Source organism: Catharus ustulatus, chromosome 3 (genome assembly GCF_009819885.2).
Source record: "Catharus ustulatus isolate bCatUst1 chromosome 3, bCatUst1.pri.v2, whole genome shotgun sequence".
In the NCBI taxonomy this organism is placed as follows: Eukaryota; Metazoa; Chordata; class Aves; order Passeriformes; family Turdidae; genus Catharus; species Catharus ustulatus.
Window position 1 is genome coordinate 118,734,192 of NC_046223.1, and position 21,632 is coordinate 118,755,823.

Sequence of the window (21,632 nt, forward strand, 5' to 3'; positions counted from 1 at the left end):
TGGGGAGTTGTTTGGGAATTATTGGGAGTTATTTGGGAATTTTTTGGGGACTCCTTCAGGAATTCTTGTGGAATTATGAGGAATTATTTGGGAATTATTAGGGAATTCGTGGGGAATTTTTAGGAATTCTTTGGGAAAAGGCGGCTGCAGGCTCCAGGGGGAGGGGTATCTTCCCAAGGATTTCAGGGAAAAAGGAATTGCTGGGAAAAGTTGGGATTTTATTTTTCTCTTTAGGAAGAGACTCAATTATTAATTACTGATTGTTAATTATTAATTAACAATAATTAATTGCTGATTAGTAACTATTGATTACCCACTAAAAATTATCAATTATAAACATTCATTATTAAATTGTTACGTTATTATCCATTAGTTATTATTAATTATTAATTAATCCATGAAAAAATCCCTGGAATGAGATCCAACACCTCTTCCCAAATTCCCCCAAAAATTCCCACAACCACAACAAAGAAAATCCCAGAATTCTTCCGGGAGTTTTTCCCAGATTTCCATCCCAGAAAAAAATTCCCACTCCAAGGCTTAAAGGTGGGAAAAAATTTGAAGGGAAAAATTCCAAAGGGAAAAATTCCTCTGGAAAGGTCCAAATCCAAGCTGGAGGGCAATTCCCAGGGAAGAAATTCCGGCTCAAAGCTTGGAATTCCCGGGAAAAGGAGGATCTGGGGGGAGCTTTTCCAGCCATTCCAGCAGGATCCGGTTCACGTCGGCTGGCCTGCGGGGAGAGAGAATTCCTGGGAATTCCTGGGATGGGGAAACTGGAATTCTCAGGGAATGGGGGAGCTGGAATTCCTGGGAATGTGGCACCTGGAATTTCCAGGGAATTTGGGTGATCATGGTTTTTAGGGGGCTATATGGGATCCAGAATTCCCAGAAATGTGGGAACTGAAATTACTGGGAATGTAGGAGCAGGAATTCCCAGGAATGGGGAGGGGAGATCCCAGTTTTCAGTGGCGGAATGTAGGATCTGGGGTTCCTAGGAATGTTTGGGATCCCGCTTTTCAAGGGAAGGGATGGAGCTGGAATTGGAGTCGGAATTCCCAGGAATGTGGGACTGGAATTCTCAGGGATGGGGGGACCCAGAATTCCCAGGAAATGTGGGATTCAGAATTCCTGGGAACGTTTGGGATCCCAGTTTTCGGGGAAAACAATGGAGCTGGGATTGGAGAATTCCCAGGAATGTGGGACTGGAATTCCTGGGAATGTGGGATCTGGAATTCCCAGGGAATATTTGGGATCCCGGTTTTCAAGGGAAGGGATGAGAGAATTCCCAGGAATGTGGGGTCCAGAATTCCTGGAAATCGGGGAACTGGAATTCCAGGGAATTCGGGCGATCCCAATTTCCAGAAGGAAATATAGGATCCAGAGTTTCTGGGAAGTTGGGAGATCCCTGTTTTCAGGGGGGAATGTTTGGGATCCATAATTCCCGGGAATGTTTGGGATCCCAGTTTTCCGGGCTCTGGGAATTCCCACCTCTCCAGCTGTGTCCAGTGCCCGCATTCCTCGAGGTTCTCCCGGTGCAGCTGTGGGATCTTGGGAAGGAAGGGATGGAAAAGGGGCTGGAATGGGCCGGGAGCATTCCCAGGGGAATTCCCAGATTTTTCCCATTTTTCCCAGGCATTCCCAAATTTTCTTTCCATTCCCGCCAGAAAAAGCAATTCCCAGAGTTTTTCCCATTTTTCCATGGAATTCCCAACTTTTCCTTTTATTCCCACCATTCCTGCCAGAACAGAAATTCCCAGATTTTTTTCCACAGAATTCCCAACTTTACTTTCCATTCCCACTCCTCTTGTGGGAACATAAATTCCCAGACTTCTCCCACCTTCCAATATTTCCCCTGAACCCCTGGGTTTTTCCTGGATTTCCCCCAGATTTCCCCAGAATTCTCAGATTTTTCCCAGGTTTTTCTCAGAATGCCCAGATTTTCCCAGAACTCCCAGATTTTCCCCATCTTCCCTCAGAATTCCCAGATTTTTCCTGGATTTTCCCCAGTTTTCCCCAGAATTCCCAGATTTTCCCTGTTTTCCCTCAGAATTCCCAGATTTTTCCTGGATTTTTCCCAGTTTTCCCCAGAATTCCCAGATTTTGCCCGATTTTTTCCCAGATTTTTCCCAGATTTTTTCCTGTATTTTCCCCATATTTTCCCCAGGTTTTCCCCCACTTTCCCCCCATATTTATTTGCCCATATTTTTCCCAGGATTTTCCCGTTTGTTCCCCCGTATTTTTCCCATATTTTTCCCTTTCTTTTCCCATATTTTCCCCGTTTTTTCCCGTATTTATTTTCCAGGATCTGCTCCTCACCCAGCTCTCCATGCCCTTGCTGAGGATGGGATGCAGCACCGGATCCTTCCCGGCCGTCACCAGCAGTGCCGGGATCGGGATCTGCCCGCAACACACGCACAGACAGAGGGAATTCGAGGGGATCCCAAGGGGATCCGGGGGGAAAAATGGGATTGGGGGATCATGGGGGGATCCCAAGGGGATTTGGGGGATCCAAGGGGGATCCAGAGGTGATTTAGGGGGGAAAATGGGACTGAGGGATCCTGAGGGGATCTGGGGGATCTGGAAGGGATTTGGGGGATCCAGAGTGGGAAAATGGGATTTGGGGGGATCCAGAGGGAATCCAGAGGAAATTTGGGAGATCCAGTGGGAATGGAGGGAAAGTGAGTGATCCCAAGGGGCCCCGGAGCCTCCAGAACGGGATTGGGGATTGAAATGGGGATTGGGATTGAAACAGGGATTGGAATTGGAATTAAGATCGGGATTGGAATTAGGATGAGGATGGGGATCAGGATCAGGATTTGAATGGAATTAGGAATGGGGATCAGGATGGAGATGGGGATGGGAATTGGGATTGGGGATTGGAATCAGGGATTGAGATTGGGATGGGGATCAGGGATTGGGATTGGAATCAGGGATTGAGATAGGGATCAGGATCAAGATTGGGATAGGGATGGGCATTGAGATGGGATTGGGATCAGAGATTGGGATGGGGATCAGGATTAGGACTGGGGATTGGGATCAGGGATTGGGATCAGGATTAGTTCCCACCTTCCTGTTCCTGGCGCTCAGGGCCCATTTCCAGTTGGCTCTCAGGTTCCGGTACCAGTTCAGGGGACCCCTGGGAAAAGCGGGAATGTGCTGGGAATTCCCAGAATTCCAGGAATTGCCACCTCCAGCCTGGGATCATCTTCCCTGGGAAATCCCCTTTGGATTTTCAGGGGAATCCTGGAGGATCAGGACAGGATTTTGTGGGGGGGAGATCCCGGGATCCCACCTGAATCCCGATTTTTGGAATTGTTGGACGTAATATTCCAGCTCAGGAGGCGGCAGGAGGCGGCTCCCAGGGATGTCTTCCGGGAATCCCACCAGGAGACCCCCTAGAAGGAGAAGATCCCACCTGGAATGCCCCTCCCAGACCCCCCCTTGGGATTCCCCAAATCCCTCAGGATCCCCCTTCAGAATTCCCTTCAGAAACCCTTCAGGATCCCCCAAATCCCTTGAGATCTCCCCCAAATCCCTCGGGATCTCCCCCAAATCTCTCGGGATCTCCCCCAAAATCCTTCAGAATTAATTTCAGAAATCCTTTGGGATCCCCCCATTCCACAAATCCCCCATTTTCCAAATCCCAGGGGATCCTCCATCCCCAGGAATCCCAGAGGTTCTCCCATCCCCCAATCCCACAGGATCCCCCCAGATCCCAGGGGGTTCCCCATTCCTCAAATTCCACAGGATCCCCCAAACCCCACAGGATCCCTCATTTCCACATCCCAGAGGATCTCCCCATTCCCAATCCCACAGGATCCACCCATTCCCAGGATTCCCCCATTCCCCAAATCCCACAGGATCCCCCAAAATCCCAAGGGATCCCCCAAATCCCCCAATCCCACAGGATCCTAAAAATACCACAGGATCCCCCGCATTCCCCAAATCCCACTGGATCCCCAAATCCCAAGAGACCCCCCATTCCCAGGATACCCGACCTCTCTCCCGGACTTTTTGGGAGCTGAAGTTGACGGGAAGGCGATCCTGCGGGAACAGGGAATGAGTGGCGGATCCATGGGGATCTGGCATTCCTGGGAATTCAGGATCCAGCATTCCCCTGAATTCAGGATCCATCCCTTCCTGGGAATTTGGGATCCAGCCATTCCCAGCAATTTGGGATCCGGCATTCCTGGAAATTTAAGATCTGGCCCTTCTCAGGAATTTGAGACCCTCCCCAGGAATTTGGGATCCAGCCCTTCCTGGGAATTCAGGATCTGTCCCTTCCTGGAAATTTGGGATCCAGCATTCCCAGAAATTCAGGATCTGGCATTCCTAGGAAATCGGGATCCAGCATTCCTGGGAATTTGGGATCCAGGCCTTCATGGGAATTTAGAATCCATCCCTTCCCAGGAAACTGGGATCCAGCATTCCTGGGAATTTGGGATCCACCATTCCCGGAATTCCTGCATCCCAAGGGATTTTGGAACTGTGGAGAACAGAACCAGTAATCCCAGGAATCCCAGGAAAAATCCAGGATGCTCCAAGAATTTTCCATTCCTTCGGGATCCCAATCCAGATCCCGATCCCAAATCCCGATCCCAAATCCTGGGATCACCTCTGGGCTCGTGGAGCGGATCAGGATCCTCAGGGTCCTTCCGATGTCCTTTCCCAGCTCCGCTTCCGCCACTCCCTACAGAAAATAGGGCTCTGAGAATCCCGGAAAAAAACAATTCCGGGGAAAATAAATAGCGGTGAAAATCCAGGAATTCTCACCGGCTCCTGGAAATAAAACTGATAATCAAAAGCAGGATTAGATGCCAACTTTTCCATGATATCCGTGTCGGGATCGGCCGGCCGGTACGGAGTGTTCAGCGAGGCCACAGCGCTGGGAATGCCACAAACTCGGGATCGGGTTGGGATCTTTTTTTTTAGGATTTTCTGGGATTTTCCAGGATATTCCGGGACTCACCGGAGCCTCTCGGGATAGAACAGCGCCACGTTCCAGGCCACGGCTCCGCCCCAGTCGTGGCCAACCAGGACAACCTGGGGAATTCCCTGGGGAATGGGGAAAGCAGGGATTGGATCCTCCTCCGCATTCCTGCTTTTCCAGATTTTTATTCCAATTTTTCCCGACTGTTTCCTGGCTTTTTCCTCCTTTTTTCCTTGTTTTTCCCATTTTCCCTCCTTTCCTCCCCCATTTTTCTCTCCTTTTTTCCCCCTTGTTTTTCTCCTTTCCTCCCCTTTTCTTCTGTTTATCCTCCTTTGTTTTTCCCCTTTACCCCTCATTTTTTCTCCCTCATTTTCCCACCTTTCTTCTGGTTTTTGTTTTTTTTTCCTTTTTTCCCCTTTGTTTCCCCCTTTTTTCCTCATTTCCCACTTGTTTTTCCTTCCATTTTTTTGCTTGTTTTCCCCCTTTCCCCCTCCTTTTTCCCCCATCGACTTTCCCAATTCTTTCTGGATTTTTTTCCTCCTTTTCCCCCCTTTTTCCTGTTTTTTCTTCATTTTTTTCCCCTTGTTTTTACTCATGTTCCCTCATTTTTTCCCCCCTCATTTCCCCCCATTTCTTCTTTTTTTTCAACTTGTTTTTCCCCTTTTCCCTCATTTTTTTCCCCGTTTCTCCCCCTCATTTCCGCCCCTTTTCCCTCCTTTTTTTCTCCCAATTTTCCAATTTTTTTTTCCTGTTTTCTTCCCTCCTTCTTTCTCTCATTTGCCATTCCAAGAATTTGGGGAGCAGGGACATCCCAGGAATGAGACAAAGGAAAAAAAACAGCACCAGGAGAAGGAAAAAAATCCCAATTTTTCCCAGAAATCCAGGGAATTCTCACCAGTTTATCCAAGAAAGTCACAAAATCCTGGAAAAAAAACACAAGGGAAGGGCTCAGATCCAATCATTCCCAAAATTCCCAGAATTCCAAAATCCCAGAATTCCCAACAATTCCTCACCTTGCAGATCTGTTCCTGGGAATATTCCGAGATATCTGCAGGGAAATATTTTGATTTTTTCTAGGATTTTCTTTTTTCTGTGATTTTTTTCCCGTGATTTTCTCCTTTTCTGTGTTTTTCTCCCCCCCCCAATTATTTTTTCCATTTTTTCCCCCATTTTTTTTTCCATTTTCCCCCCCATTATTTTGTTTTTCCCATTATTTTTTCTTTCCCTGTTTTTTTTCTTTTTAATATTTTTTTCCATTTTCCTTATGATTTTTTCATTATTTTTTCATTATTTTTTCCCCGTGATTTTTTTCCTTTTTTTTTGCCATTACTTTTTTCATGATTTTGTTTTTCCCATGATTTTTTCTTTCCATGTTTTTTTTCCATGATGATTTTTTCATTATCTTTTTTCCATTATTTTTTCCCCATTATTTTTTCCCATTTTTTTTCCATGATCTCTTTTCTCTGTGATTTTTCCCATGATTTTCTTTTTTGCTACTTTTTCCATTATTTTTTCCATGATTATTTTTTTCATCATCTTTTTTCCATCAATTTTTCCATCATTTTTTTCCATTATTTTGTCCCCATTTTTTTCTATTATTTTATTTCCCCATGATTTTTTCCCCATTTCTTTTCCCGTGTTATTTTCCCGTATTTTTTTTCCCTGATTTCCTTTAGCATGATTTTTTCCCATTTATTTTCCCATAATTTCGTTCTTCCATTATTTTTTTGCCACGATTTTTGGCCATAATTTTTTCCCACTGATTTTTCTTTTCCACAATTTTTACCATGACTCCATTATTTTGTTTTTCATGTGATTTTTTTCTTTTCCATGATTTTTTTCCATAATTTTCCTTCCATTATATTTTCCCATTATTTTTTCCATGCTTTTTCCCCACCATGATTTCTTTTCCATTTTTTTCCCCATTATTTTTTCCCATATTTTTTTTCCATTATTTTTCCCCATAATTTTGTTTTTCCCATAATTTTTTTCCCCTGATTTTGTTTTCTTTTCTATTATTTTTCCCCCACAATTTTTCCATTATTTTTTTCCATGATCCTTTTTTTCCCATTATTTTTTCCCCATGAAACTTTTCCCCATTATTTTTTCCATGATTTTTCCTTTTTTTGCCACGATTTGTTTTGCCATAATTTTTTCGCACTATTTATTTCCATTTCCCCCCATTTCTTTCCACCATTTATTTTCCCATAATTTTTATCCCATTCTTTTTTCCCATCATTTTTCCCCATAATTATTCTTCCCCACAGTTTCCCCCCCATAATTTTCTTTCCATTATTTTTTCCATGATTTTTTCCCATGATTTTCTTTCCATGATTTTTTCTCAATGATTCTTTTTTTTTCTTTCCTATAATCTTTTCCCATAATTTTTTTTCCATATTTTTCCCCCCATGACCAGAAAACCCCAGAGCAGAATCCCACATCTCTTTCCTCCAAGCCCATCCCAGAATTCCACGCCCACCCCAGAATTCCAAACTCATCCCAGAATTCCCAGTCCTATCCCAGAATTCCAAATTAATCTCAGAATTCCCAGCCCATCCCAGAATTCCAGCCCCATCCCTGAATTCCAAATTCATCCCAGAATTCCATCCCAGAATTCCCAGCTCACCGGGTGGAGCCGTGGATTCTCCGTATCCCTTCATTTCCAGCGCGATCACCCGGAATCCGGCACTGGCCAACGCCGGGATCTGGGATCGAGGGAGAGCAGCCATTTCCAAAGGGAGCCCAGACACCCCTGGATCCCAGAATTCCCTGGAAAAACCTCAGGAATGGCAGGAATTCCCAAATTTGCTGTCACCTGGAAGCGCCAGGAGAGCCAGGATTCTGGGAATCCGTGGCACAGGCAGATCACGGGGCCCTGGCCCATCTCCACAAAGTGCAGCCGCACTCCCGGCTGGAAAACAAAAACAAAAACAAAAATTCGGGAATTCTGCATGGATCTGGCGGGAATTGGAACCACCCAGCTTGGCAGTGAAAATTCCGGAGCACATCGGACTCAGCAGACTGGAGTTTCGGAGATCTGCACTTGGAATTCTGGAGATCAAAACTTAGAATTTCAGAGCTCAATACTTGGAATTCCAGAGCTCAGCATCCGGAATTCCAGAGATCAGCCCCTGGAATTCTGGAGCTCAGCACTTGGAATTTCAGAGCCCATCGGCCTATCCAGCCTGGAATTCCAGAGATCAGCACTTGGAATTCTGGAGATCAGCACCTGAGATTCTGGACCCCGCCACCCACTCCAACATTCCAGAGCTCCTGGAATGCCCATAGAATTCCCAAAGGTTGAAGCAGCTCCGCATTCCATCCTCCAATCCCAAAACATCGAATTCCACCCATTCCCAGATCCCAGCCTGGAATCCCACCCATTCACATCCAATCCCAGAATTCCACCCATTCCTAGATCCAGTCCTGGAATTCCACCCATTCCCAGATGCCAGTCAGGAATTCCTCCCATTCCCAGATCTGATTTTAGAATCCCTCTAATTCCCAGGTCCTGGTCTGGAATCCCAGATCCAATCCCGGAATCCCACCCATTCCCAAATCCAATCCTGGAATCCCACCCATTCCCAGATTCCAGCCTGGAATCCAACCCATTCCCAGATCCAATCCCGGAATTTCACCCATTCCCAGATCCAATCCCAGATCCTGGCCCTTCTCACCCCCTCATTCCCAAGGAATTCCGTACCCGGATGGAGACGTATCCATGCGTGACCTCGGACGGAGTGCACGGCCTCGGCAGCAGCTCCTCCTCCTTCAGGAGCTGTGGGATGAGGAGCACGGAATTCCGTGGAATTCCAAGGAATATCCCACCCAGATATCATGGGATCAGCCTGGATCCGGATCCCATCGCTCCCAAATCGCTCAATCCCAGATTTTTTTGGGGATCTTGGCATCTCCTGAAGCTTCAAACCCCAATGATTTGGGAGCCCAGAAAATCATGGAATCACGGAATTCCGGATCGCTCTGGATTTGGGATGCACTTCCAGCTCTTTATTCCCATGGGAAGGAACAAATTCCATCGGGATCTCCCGGAATTCTGGGAATTCCAGGCCATTTTTCCATACCTGGATCCCGGAGAGCTCCTGCAGCTCCCGGAGTCCGGATTCCGTATCCTGGAAAAGGATCGTGGCCATTCCCATCTCCCGCGCCGGCTTCAGGTTCTCCCCGAGGTCATCCAGGAAAATCACCTGGAAAAATCCCCGGGAATGGCCAAGGCTCAAATCCAAAGGCTGGGGAAAATCCCCCATTCCCAGGTTTGGTTTTTTTAGGGGATTGTGGCATCTCCTGGGGTTTCACATTCCTGGGAATATCCAAGGATTCAACCCAAGATTTGTGGGATTGGAAGAACATTCCATTCCTTGAATTTTTGGGATTTTGGCACCTCCTGAAGCTTCAAATCCCTGGGAATCCAAGGATTTGTGGGACGGAAAAATCCTCAATTCCCAGTTTTTTTCCGGGATTTTGGCACCTCCTGAAGCTTCAAATCCCCAGGAACCCCCAATGATTTGGGATCCCAGAAAATCCCCCATTCCCTGCTTTTTTTTTTGGGATTGTGGCACCTCCTGGGGCTTCCTAATACTGGGAACATCCAACAATTTGGAAGCCCGGAAAATCCCCCATTCCCAAATTTTTTTCAGGATCATGGCATCTCCTGAAGCTTCAAACCCCAGCAACACCCAATGATTCTTGGGATGGAAAACCCCTCCATTCCTGGATTTTTTTTTTTTTTGGGGAATTGCAGCACCTCGTGCGGCTGGGCCTGCAGCGCCTCCAGGGCGTAGGAGTAGATCCCGGGATCCGGTTTGGCGATCCCGATCCTGCAGGATTCCAGCACCAGGTCGAAGTGGCTCCGGAGCCGCGTCAGGAGCGCGGCCGTGAGGAACCGCCCGGAGCTGTCGTCCACCCAGTTGTTGGTCAGGATGCAGGTCCTGAATCCTGGGAAAAGTTGGGAATTCTCATTGCGGATCTTCTGGATTCGCGTTCTTCTCCTTGTCATTCCCGTGGATTTTGGGTTTTTTTTTTTGAGATGTTCTCATCCCGGAGTTTTCTGGTGTTTGAGGATTTCTGGGAGGAGGTCAAGGGATGGGAGTTTGGAGTTCCAGGGGGGAAATTCCTGGTGGGATCGAGGGAGGAATTGGGATGGACCAAGAAGGATCTTGTGGTGGGATCAACCAGGATCCTCATGATGGGAATGACCCAGGATCCTCGTGGTGGGATCAACCAGGGAATCCTCATGGTGGGAATGACTCAGGATCCTCATAGTGGGAATGTCCTGGGATCCTCATAGTGGGAACCACCAGGATCTAGTGGTGGGATCAACCAGGGATCCTTGTGGTGGGAATGACTCAGGATCCTCGTGGTGGGATCAACCAGGGATCCTTGTGGTGGACCCAGTGGTGGAACCACCCAGGACCTGGTGCTGTGACCAGCCAGGACCTTGTGGTGGCACCAACCCCAGCTCCATGGTGGAACCACCCAGAACCTCGCACTGGAACCACCCAGGACCCAATGATGTGACCAACCAGGACCTGGTACTGGAACCAATCGGGACCTCATGGTGTGACCAACCAGGACCTTGTGGTGGAACCGACCAGGACCCAGTGGTGGAACCAACCCTGACCCTGTGCTGTGACCAACCAGGACTCAATGGCGGCATCAAATCTAATCCTGTGCTGTGACCAACCAGGACCTGGCACTGGAACCAACCAGGACTTTCTGGTGTGACCAACCAGGACCTTGTGGTGTAACCAACCAGGACCCAATGGCGGAACCACCAGGACCTCATGGTGTGACCAACAAGGACCCAACGGTGGAACCAATCCAGATCCTGTGCTGTGACCATCCAGGACCCAATGGTGGCACCATCCCTGATCGTGTCCTGAGACAAACCAGGACCTTCTGTCGTGACCAATCAAGACCTCGCACTGGAACCAACCAGGACTTTCTGGTGTGAACCAACCAGGACCTGGCACTGGAGCCACCAGGATTTTCTGCTGTGACTACCCAGGACCTTGTGGTGGCACCTCCCAGGGGTCTCTCCTGTCCTCCATCCCGGCATTCCCAACATTCCAGACCCACCATTCCGGCGCAGGGTCCCGGCTGCCTGCAGCATCCGGATGTTGACCCTGCCCTGGGCCTGCAGGTCCTGGAAGGGCCGAGCCACGGAAAATCCGCTGGGAATGGCGATTCCCAAGGAATCGGCCTGGCGCCGGCAGCCCTCGTCCATCTCCGAAAGCAGCTGGAAAAAATACGGAATGCGGGAGAAATCCCGGTTGGAAAAAAAAACGGAATATGGGAAATTCCTGGTTGGAAAAGTCCTATAATCCAGGAGAAATCTGGGTTGGAAAAAGTCCCGGAATATGGGAAATTCCTGGTTGGAAAAAGCCTCAGAATCTGAGAATTTCCTGGTTGGAAAAAGCCTCAGAATCCAGGAAATTCCCGACTGGAAAAGTTTTGGAATCCAGGAGGAATTTCCAGTTGAAGAAGTCTCAGAATCCAGGAAAAATCCTTGTCAGAAAAGCCTCAGAATCTAGGAAATTCCTGGTTGGAAAAGCCATGAAATCAAGGAAACTCCTGCTTGGAAAAGATTCGGAATTCGGGAAATTTGCAGTTGGAAAATTAATGAAATCCAGGAAATTTGCAGTTGGAAAATCTACAGAATCTGGGGGAAAATCCCAGTTGGAAAAACCTCAGAATCTGGGAGAAATTCTGGTTGGGAAAACCCTGGAATACAAGAAATTTGTGGCTGGAAAATCTAGAGAATCCAGGAGAAATCCCGATTGGAAAAACCCCAGAATCCGAGAAATTCCCAGATGGAAAAGCCTCAGAATCCGGGACAAATCCCAGTTGGAAAAGCCGTGGAATTCGGGAAATTCCTGGTTGGAAAAGATTCAGAATATGGAAAATTCCCAGCTGGAAAAGATTTGGATTCTGGGAAAAAACTCGGTTGGAAAAGGCCAAATTCTGGGTTGGAAAAGCCATGGAAAGTAGGAAAAATCCCAGCTGGAAAGGCTACAGAATCCAGAAAATTCCTGGCAGGAAAAGTCCTGAAATCCAGGAATTATTCCCAAAAATCCCAGAATCCCGGGAATTTGTCCTCCCCTCTCTTTTGGATATTTCTGGGAAGATTTTCCAGCAGCGCAGATGAAATTCCAGGCGGGATTTACCCCAAATAAATTCCCTTTTCCTGGAATAACCTCGTTCCCAAAAAATCCCATCCCGAATCTCCATCCCAAAAATCCCATCCCAAGGGACACTCTGGGGAAAAATTCCCAAAATTCCCCCAAATCGCCCCAGTTCCGCACCTGGCTCAGGGTGATTTGGCCGCTCATGGCTCGGGAATGCGGGCTCTGGGATCCGCCGGCCAGCAGCACATCCCGCAGGAAATTCCTAACGGGAAAAAGGGCTGTGGGGAAATCCCAATCCCAAATCCTATCCCAAATCCCAAACACCAAATCCCTTATCCAAAATGGGCAGGAAATTCCTAATGGGGGAAAAGGGCTTTGGGGAAATCCCAAATGCCATATTCCACCCCAAATCCTAAATCCCAGATCCCAAATCCCATATCCCTGATCCTAAACCCCAAATCTTAAATCCTAAATCTCATCCCAAACCTCAGATCCTAAATTCCAATTCCAAACCCCAAATCTCAATTCCCAAACCCAAAATCTGCAGGAAATTCCTGCTGGGAAAATGGGCTTTGGGGAAATCCCAATCCCAAATCCCATCCCAAACCCTAAATCCCAAATCCCAGACACCAAATCCCTTACCCAAAATGGGCAGGAAATTTCTAACGGGAAAATGGCATCGGGGGAAATCCCAAATTCCATCCCAAATCCTAAATCCGAAATCCCAGATCTCAAATCCCATATCCCAAATCCCTGATGCCACACCCCAAATCCCAAATCTTAAATCTTAAATCTCATCCCAAACCTCAGATTCTAAATCCAAAGTCCGAACTCCAAATCCCAATCCCCAAACCCCAGATCCAAAATCTGCAGGAAATTCCTGCTGGGAAAACGGGCTATGGGGAAATCCCAATCCCAAATTCCAAACCCCAAATATCTGATCCAAGACCCTGAATCCTAAATCCCAGACCACAAATCCCAAATCAAAATCCCAAATCCTAAACTCCAAACCCCAGATCCCAAATCAGAACCCCCTGATCCAAAATCCCAAACCTCAAATCCCAAATCCGAAATCAACTCCAGATCCCAAACTCCTGATCCCAAACCCCAGACTCCAATCCCCCGATCCCAAATCTCAAATCTGAAATCCTAAATCCCATCCCAATCCCAAATGCCAAACTCCAAATCCTAAATCCAAAATCCCAAATCTCAACCCCCTGATGCCAAACCCCAGATCCCAAATCAGAAATCCAAAATCCCAAACCCCAAATCCCACATCGCAATTCTCAATTTATCATCCCAAGTTGTTACAGAATTTATTATCCCAAACCCCAAATTCCAAACCTCAGATCCCAATCCCCAGACCCCAAATCTTAAATCCTAAATCCCAATTCCCAATTCATTATCCCATTTTTTTTGGATTCTTGATCCCAATGTTTTTGATAATTCTTTATCCCAGTTTTTTAGGAACTAATAATCTAATTTTTTAAAAATCCATTATGCCAATTTTTGCAGAATGCGATTATTAATTCATTAATTGGATTAATTATTAATTAAGCTCCTCTGCCAACATTATCTCAATTTTTTGGGGAGAATTCCTCATCCCAATTATTTTGGGGGAGAATTCCTCATCCCAATATTTTGGGAACGGGCCTGCTGTGAGAAATGTGAGAAATACTTTGTATAAAATAAATATAAAAAATAAAATAAAATAAAATAAAATAAAATAAAATAAAATAAAATAAAATAAAATCCCCAGAAACGCCATGTGATGAGCAGAATAAATGCTTGGAATGATCACAAAAATCAATTTCAATTAGAAATAAACAAACAAATAAATAAATAACAAACGAGGCGCGGAACAAAAGATAGGAGAAGTTTCAGTTAGGCTCGCCCAAGATAAACTGCGGTTAGGCTTGCCCAACAGAAATTCTTGCTTAAGAGAACTTTGGTTTTGTTGGCTTGCACAAAAATGAGGAAATTCCGGTTATTTCTGCCGGCGTCTAGCAAAAAAATTAAGGAACTTCAACAAAAAGTTAAGGAAGTTGTGAAAATTGCATTAAGCGAATAACTGCAGTCAGATAAAGAGCTGATAAGGACGCGAGCGGAGAGAAAAGGTCAGGAAAATTAAGTTATAAAGAAAATTAAGTTAATGTTTATTGTGTTCCTCTGGCAACATTCCCGAGAGAATTACAGCTTGGAGGTGTTCTTAACCCCGCCCCTCACCTTTACCCAGGATCGCCCCATGTCCAGTAGGATTTCCCCATCCCAAATCCCACTCGGGGATCCCAAATTCCAGAAAAATTACCAGATTTTTTATTTCCCCCCCCCCCGTCAATTCCCGACTCCAAAAATCCCAAATTTCCGAGGCGCAAAACCCCGCGCGGGCGGCGCCGCCAAACACAAAATTCTCGCTTTGTTTCTGTGGCACTTAGGCAGAGCGGCCGCGGATTGAAGCGCGGGCGAGCGCGTTTCGGCCGTGCCAAACCCGGTTAATCCCAAATCCCAATCCCAAAATCCCAAATCCAAAATCCCAAATCACAAACCCAAATTCCAAGATCCTGATCCAAAATCCCAGATGAACCTCAGATTCCAAATCCCTGATCCAAAGTAACAAATTCCAAACCCCAAATCCCAAACCCAGACCCCAATTCATTATCTCAGTTTTCGGGGGGATTCATTATCCCAATGTTTTATGGATTCATTATCCCAATTTTTTGGGGAGAATTCATTATCCTGATTTTTGGGAGAATTGATTATCCTGATTTTTTAGGAGAATTCATTATCCCAATTTTTGAGAATGTGCTTAATAATTCATTAATGGGATCCATTATTAATTAAACTCCTCTGCCAACATTCCCTAGAGAATTCCAGGCTGGGAATTGTTTTACAGCCCTTCCCCAAGACCATTCCCTCGCCTCATGTCCAGCAGGATTTTCCCATCCCAAATCCCACTCCGAGATCCCAAAACCCAACTCATTCCCAATTTTTTCCCCCTGCCAATCGCCCATCCTAAAAATCTCAAATTCCCAAAGCGCAGAATCCCGAGCGGGCGGCGCCGCCAAACACAAAATTCACGCTTTGTTTCTGCGGCACTCAGGCAGAGCAGCCGCGGATTGGAGCGCGGGCGGGCACGTTTCGGCCGTGCCAAAACAAGCCGTGCCAAAACGCAAACCGTGCCAAATCGAACCGAGCCAAAGCGGGCCGTGCCCTACCTGGGCAAGGCCCATTCGCGCTCGCAGTTCCCCAGGAAGTGCTGCAGGCCTGGCTCGAACAAAACCCCACCGAGGTCGAAGAGCACCGCGCGCCGCGCCATGGCCACTGCCCGAGCCGGGACTCGAACCCGCGGCCTCGCCCTTTGGCCGAGATCAGACCACGCCCCCACCCCAAAGCCACGCCCCAACACCGAAACCACGCCCCCATCACCGGAGCCGCGCCCCCTCGAGGCGTCCCGGCCCCGCCCCACTCCCAGTTTGCCCAAAATCCTGGGATTTTCCCGCAAATTGGAGCCGCTGGGAAGGGGAAAAGGGTTTGGGGGGATTTTGAGGGGTCCTGATGGCATTTTTGGGGGGTTTAGGCGGTTAAAGGGAGATTTTTGGGGATCAAAGTGGGATTTTGGGGAGGTCAGAGGGGGATTTTGGGGGCCCTTTGGAATTTTTGGGGCGCAAATGGGATTTTAGGGAGGTGCCACTGAAATTCTGGGGTCACAGAAGGATGTTAAGGGGCGGTTCAAGGGGGGTTTTGGGGTCCGAACGGGATTTTGGAGGGAGCTCAAAGGAGGATTTGGGGGTGACAGAAGGATTTTGGGAACCACTGAAGAGTTTTTGGAAGTCCCAGTGGGATTTTGGGGATCCCAGGGGGATTTTGGGAATCATGGAGGGATTTGGGGATTGGGAATGGGGATGGGATTCGGATTGGGATTTGGGATTTAGGATTTGGAATGGGAATGGGGATAGGATACAGGGATGGGAATAATGGGAATGGGAATTGGGATTGGGATGGGAATGGGGTTTAGCAATGGAAATGGGAATAATGGGAATGGGATTGGAATAATGGGAATGGGGATGGGAGTTGGGGTTGGAATGGGAACTGGGATTGGGATTGGGGAATGGGAATAATGGGAATAATGGGAATAATGGGAATAATGGGAATAATGGGAATAATGGGAATAATGGGAATAATGGGAATAATGGGAATAATGGGAATGGGAATGAGGATTGGGATTTGGGGATGGGTAATGGGAATGGGGATGGGATTCGAATGGGGAATGGGATTTGGGGATGGGAATGGGGATAGGAATAATGGGGTGGAGGAAGGGGAATGGGAATGGGGATAGGGATGGGAATGGGATTGGAATTTGGGGAGGGGTTTGGGGATGGGAAAGGGAAAAATGGGAATGGAAATAGGGATGACAATTGGGATTGGGATTTGGGGGTGGGAATAATGGGAATGGGAGCAGGGATTTGGGGATGGGAATAATGGGAATTGGGAAGAATGGGGATGTGGAATGGGATGGGATTTGGGATTGGGAATTAGGATTGGGATTTGGGAATGGGCGGGGGGGTGGAGGTGACACCCAGGTGTGACATCATAATGTCAGTGACATCATCACGAGCTCGGGTGTGACATCACAGTGTGACATCACAGTGTGTGACGTCATGTCGTGTGTGGTGTCACAGCACATGTGATGTCATTGGGAGTGATGTCACTGTGTCTGTGATGTCACTGCCTGCGTGATGTCATCATCATCGTTGTAGTGTGTGTGTGACATCGTCGCAGATGTGACATCACGCCCACTGTGACGTCACACCCACGTGATGATGTCACACCCCCTATGGTATCTGAGACACGATGATGACACATAGTCACTCCCGTGATGATGTCACAGCTCTGACATCACACAGCCCCCAGTGATGTCACACACCCTGAATTCCCCTGGAATTCTGGAATTCTTCTGGAATTTCCTGGAGTTCTCCTGCAGTTCTCCTGGAATTCCCCTGGAGTTCTTCTGGAATTCTCCTGGAGTTCTTATGGAATTTTTCTGGAATTCTCCTGGAATTCTGCTGGAATTCTCGTGCAGTTCTTTTGGAATGCTGCTGGAATTGTCCTGGAGTTCTTCTGGAAGGAAAGGCCAGGCCCAGCCTGGGACTCATCCCGTTTTTCCGTGTGCATCCAGGGTGGGAAGAGACAAAATTCCAAGGATTCCAAAAGAATCCTTGGGCTCTTTCCATCCCGAGGAAAAATCCACTAGAAAATCCTTCCCAAATATCCCAAAAATCCCACATTTATCTGGATTCCATGGAATCCAGACAGATCCCACAGCTTTTCCCACCTTTCTGGGAAAAATCCCTGGAAAATTCCTGTTGGATATTTGGTTTTCCCTGGGTAATTCCTCTCCCTTCTTTCCCAGATCCCTTTTTTCTCCGGAATTTCCCTCTGAATGGATTTCCTGGAGCATCCAGGAATTCCCAGATTTTGGAAAAATAGGTAATGCGACCGAGGATTGAAAAATCCTGGAATTCGGGAATACTTTCATTCTGTGGATGCCTCCCATTATCTCGACTTTTCCAGTAGCCCCAAATCCCAAAAAAATGTTCGGGATTTCATGGAATTTGATATCCACAGATGTTGGGAATTCCAGGGGTCTGGATCTGCCTCTTCCTCTGTTTTCCAAGGGAAAGGGAACAAATCCTTGGGAATGTTCTCTCAGGGAGCTGGGAATTGCATTCCTGATTTTCCTCTGTGAGGAGGATGAGGATGAAATTCCCAATGGGAATTCGATGTCCTCCAGTGGGAAAGTTCCCTCCCATTCCCAAAAAATCCCATCCTTGTTCCCATGCCCTCGGTGTCTCCCAGTGGGAAAATCCTTTCCCAATCCCAAAATATTCCTGTTTTCATCCCCTCTGTATCCCAAGTGGGAAAATTTCCTCCCATTCCCAAAATTCCCTTTTCCCAGCCCTTCAATGTCATCCAGTGGGAAAATTCCCTCGAATTCCCAAAAAATCCTGGTTCCCATCCCTGTCCTCATTCCCTCGGTGTCTCCCAGTGGGAAAATCCATTCCCAAAAAATCCCAGTCTCTGATCCCTGAGTGTCTCAAGCGGGAAAATTCCCTCCCATTCCCAAAATATTCCTGTTCTGTCTCCTTGCTATCTCCCAGTGGGAAAATTCTCTCTGATTCCCCAAAATTCCCTGTTCCCATTCCCTCAGTGTCTCCTAGTGGAAAATTCCCTCCCATTCCCAAAATTTTCTGTTCCCATCCCTTCCATGTACCTCCAACATTCCCATTTTTCCCCGTGTTTTGTTGGGATCGACATGGAGGGCACAACTCCATCCCTCACATCCCACTTTATCCAGGAGAAATTCCCAATCCCTGGAGACCCCTGGGGAAAACATTCCCAAAATTCCAAGACCTTGGAGCTTTGAGATATTCCTTTGAATCCAAACCTCTCATTCCCAGCTCCAAGTCCTTCCTTGATTCTTTCCTCATCCAAAACTCCCAACCCTCTTTTCGCTCTCCCCATCCCATTTCCCAAAAATTCCCAGCAATTCCGTCCTTTCCCAGATCTTCCCAATCCTTCATTCCTCTCATTCCATAATTCCCTCCTCATCCTCATCCAAAATTCCCAATCCCTCTTCCCAAAAATTCCTGGCCATTCCAAATCCTTCCTCTCCCTCATTCCATAATTCTCTCCTCAACCTCATCCTCACAAAATTCCCAACCCTCTTTTCCCTCTCCCCATCCCATTCCCAAAAATATTTCCCTGCAATTCCATCCTTTCCCAGCTCTTCCCGATCATTCCTCTCCCTCATTCCATAATTCCCCCCTCATGCAGAATTCCTGAACCCCTCTTCCCAAAAATTCCCGGTATTTCCATCCTTTCCCAGCTCTTCTCCATCCTTCCCATCCCTCATTCCATAATTCCCTCCTCATCCTCATCCAGAATTCCCAATCCCTCTTCCCAAAAATTCCCGGCAATTCCATCCTTTCCCAGCACTTCCCGATCCTTCCCCTCCCTCCTTTCCCCCCGTCCTTCCCAGATTTTCCAGGATTTTCCCTCCTCCCCCGTCCCTGTCGTCACCGCCCGCCCGGAGCCGATCCCTCCCTTTTCCCGATCCCAGATTTTTTTTTTTTTTTAACCGGGAGCGCTCCGCGATCCCGCCTCGTTATCCCAATCCCGCTTTTTCAGCGGGAATGTTCGGCTCAGGAATCTCTCCCGGCAGCAGGTAAGGAGATTCCTTGGATTCCAGCGGGGTGGGAAAAGGAAAAACTGGGATTTTCCCGGAATTCCTGTGGTTTGGGAATGCTCGGAAAGAGCGGGAGAGGGAAACTTTCCCAGCTCCGCTGGAAGTTGCCGGTTAAAAATTCCCGAAAATCCCTCATCACAGAAATTCCTGATTTTTTATTCATTTATTTTTAAATCCATCGCCCCTTCCCTGATTGATGCCGGGAGCTTTTCCAGGACCCATCACTCCGGGAAAGCGGGAATGGCATTTTCCGGGATTCAAATCCAGCTCGAGGGATGGTTTGGAAAAATCTTCCTTGGGATGGAAGAGCTGCAGGGGAAGGTCGGGAAGGAGGGTCGGGATCTGCCAGCGCTGCTGATGCCGCGGGAAGAAAACCTGGAAAAACTCTGGAAAGGCTCCGGGAGGCAGGAATTTTTTTTTTTCAGGGAATAGAGAGGGATGTAGAGAGCAGGAAAAGCCAAAGAAAATTCCTGGAAAAACCTTGTAAAAGCACTTGGAAAAGCCCTGGAAAAGCTCCGAGGGGCAGGAATTTTTTTCAGGGAATGGAAAGGGATGCAGAGGGCAGGAAAAGCCAAGGAAAAACCTTGGAAAAACCTTGGTAAAGCTCCTGGAGGGAGAGAAAATTTTTCAGGGAATGGAAAAGGACGAGGGATCAAGGAAAAACCTTGGAAAAAACCCTGGGAATGCTCCGGGAGGGAGGAATTTTTTTCAGGGAATGGAGAGGGATGCAGGATCAAGGAAAAACCTTGGAAAAAACCCTGGGAATGCTCCGGGAGGGAGGAATTTTTTCAGGGAATGGAGAGGGATGCAGGATCAAGGAAAAACCTTGGAAAAACTCAGAGGGGCAGGAATTTTTGCAGGGAATGGAGAGGGATGTGGAAGCCAGGAAAAATCTTGGAAAAATCCTGGAAAAATCCGGGAAAAGCTCCGAGAGGGAGGAATTTTTTCAGGGCATGGAGAGGGATGCAGAAGCCAAGGAAAAACCAGGGAAAAACCTTGGAAGAACTCAGAGGGGGAGGAATTTTTCTCAGGCAATAGAGAGGGATGTGGGATCAAGGAAAAACCTTGGAAAAAAACCCCAGGAAAGCTCCGGGAGGGAGGAATTTTTTCAGGGGATAGAGAGGGATGAGGGATCAAGAAAAATCCTTGGACAAACCCTGGAAAAGCTCAGAGGGGCAGGAATTTTTGCAGGGAATGGAGAGTGATGTGGAAGCCAGGAAAAATCTTGGAAAAGCTCCGAGGGAGAGGAATATTTTTCAGGGAATAGAGAAGGATGTGGGATCAAGGAAAAACCTTTGGAAAACCCTGGAAAAGCTCAGAGGGGCAGGAATTTTCCCCAGGGAATGGAGAGAGATTCAGGAACAAGGAACCACCGGGAATTTGGGATTGATTTCATCTCCCCCTCCCCACCCCAAAATCCATCCCAATTGCCACCTTTTATTGGATGCGCATTCCCGGCAGGATCCTCTCCGTCCCCGTTGCCCTTGGATCGTCCCAGGCTCCTCTTTTTCCTTCCCAACATCCTCCAGAGCTCGGAGGAATCCATGGAATTCCCAGTTCCTTTCCGGAATATTCCAACATCTCGTTTTTAGGGATTAAAAAAACATGGAGCCTTTGCTGGATCCGTCACCGATCCCAAATTTCATTCCTAGGAAAGGGCAGAGAACGTCCCTGGAATATCCCAGAGGTCATCCCAAAGATTCTCCAGATCCCAGCGATTCCCAAAAATCTTTCGTAAAAATCCAGGGATATGCTGCTTTTCCAGGAATTACCCATCCATCTGTCCCCATGATTTTCCCCTTCCATAGATGGCACTTTTCCAAATTTTTCCAACCCTTTCATCATCCCAAAATCTGGGAAAACTGCTCCGAGGATGAGGACAGATCTGGCAAAGGCTCCAAGGTTTTTTGATCCCTAAAAATTCCAGGCAGGAGATAAAATGTGGGAAAGGGAAGTGAGAAAATGGAAATTTGGGAATCTCGGAATTCTCCTCTCACCCAAACCATTCCAGGATTCCTGGGAATATCCTGGAATGGGAATGCTGCTCCGGGGGGTGTGGGGAAATCACCTTGGGAAAGGATTTTGGGAAGAGATTCCTCCTTTTCCAGGGGAGGGAATCCATGGAAATTTTGGATTTTGGGAAGAGATTCCTCCTTTTCCAGGGGAAGGTATCCATGGAAATTTTGGATTTTGGGAAGAGATTCCTCCTTTTCCAGGGGAGGGACTCCATGGATGGATGATCCCTGGAAAAGCAGTATATCCCTGGATTTTTCCCAAAGATTTTTGGGAATTGCTGGGATCTGGAGAATCT

The 21,632-nt window shown here is 47.3% G+C and overlaps 1 protein-coding gene across 1 annotated transcript; it reads right to left on the minus strand.

Annotated features, from left to right (window-relative positions):
- Positions 1-457: 457 nt before the first annotated feature.
- Positions 458-15,436, minus strand: EPHX2 (epoxide hydrolase 2). The gene is made up of 19 exons (XM_033056806.1): positions 15,291-15,436; positions 12,253-12,337; positions 11,027-11,186; positions 9,693-9,883; positions 9,013-9,135; positions 8,634-8,708; positions 7,746-7,841; positions 7,557-7,635; positions 5,944-5,978; positions 5,826-5,852; positions 4,970-5,055; positions 4,774-4,885; positions 4,616-4,690; positions 3,999-4,044; positions 3,293-3,395; positions 3,067-3,136; positions 2,317-2,397; positions 1,489-1,547; positions 458-730 (listed from the first exon to the last, which is right to left on the minus strand). The coding sequence occupies exons 1-19, from the start codon at positions 15,389-15,391 to the stop codon at positions 646-648; spliced, it is 1,689 nt and encodes a 562-aa protein (XP_032912697.1). The 5' UTR covers positions 15,392-15,436; the 3' UTR covers positions 458-645.
- Between the last annotated feature and the right edge of the window lie 6,196 nt (positions 15,437-21,632).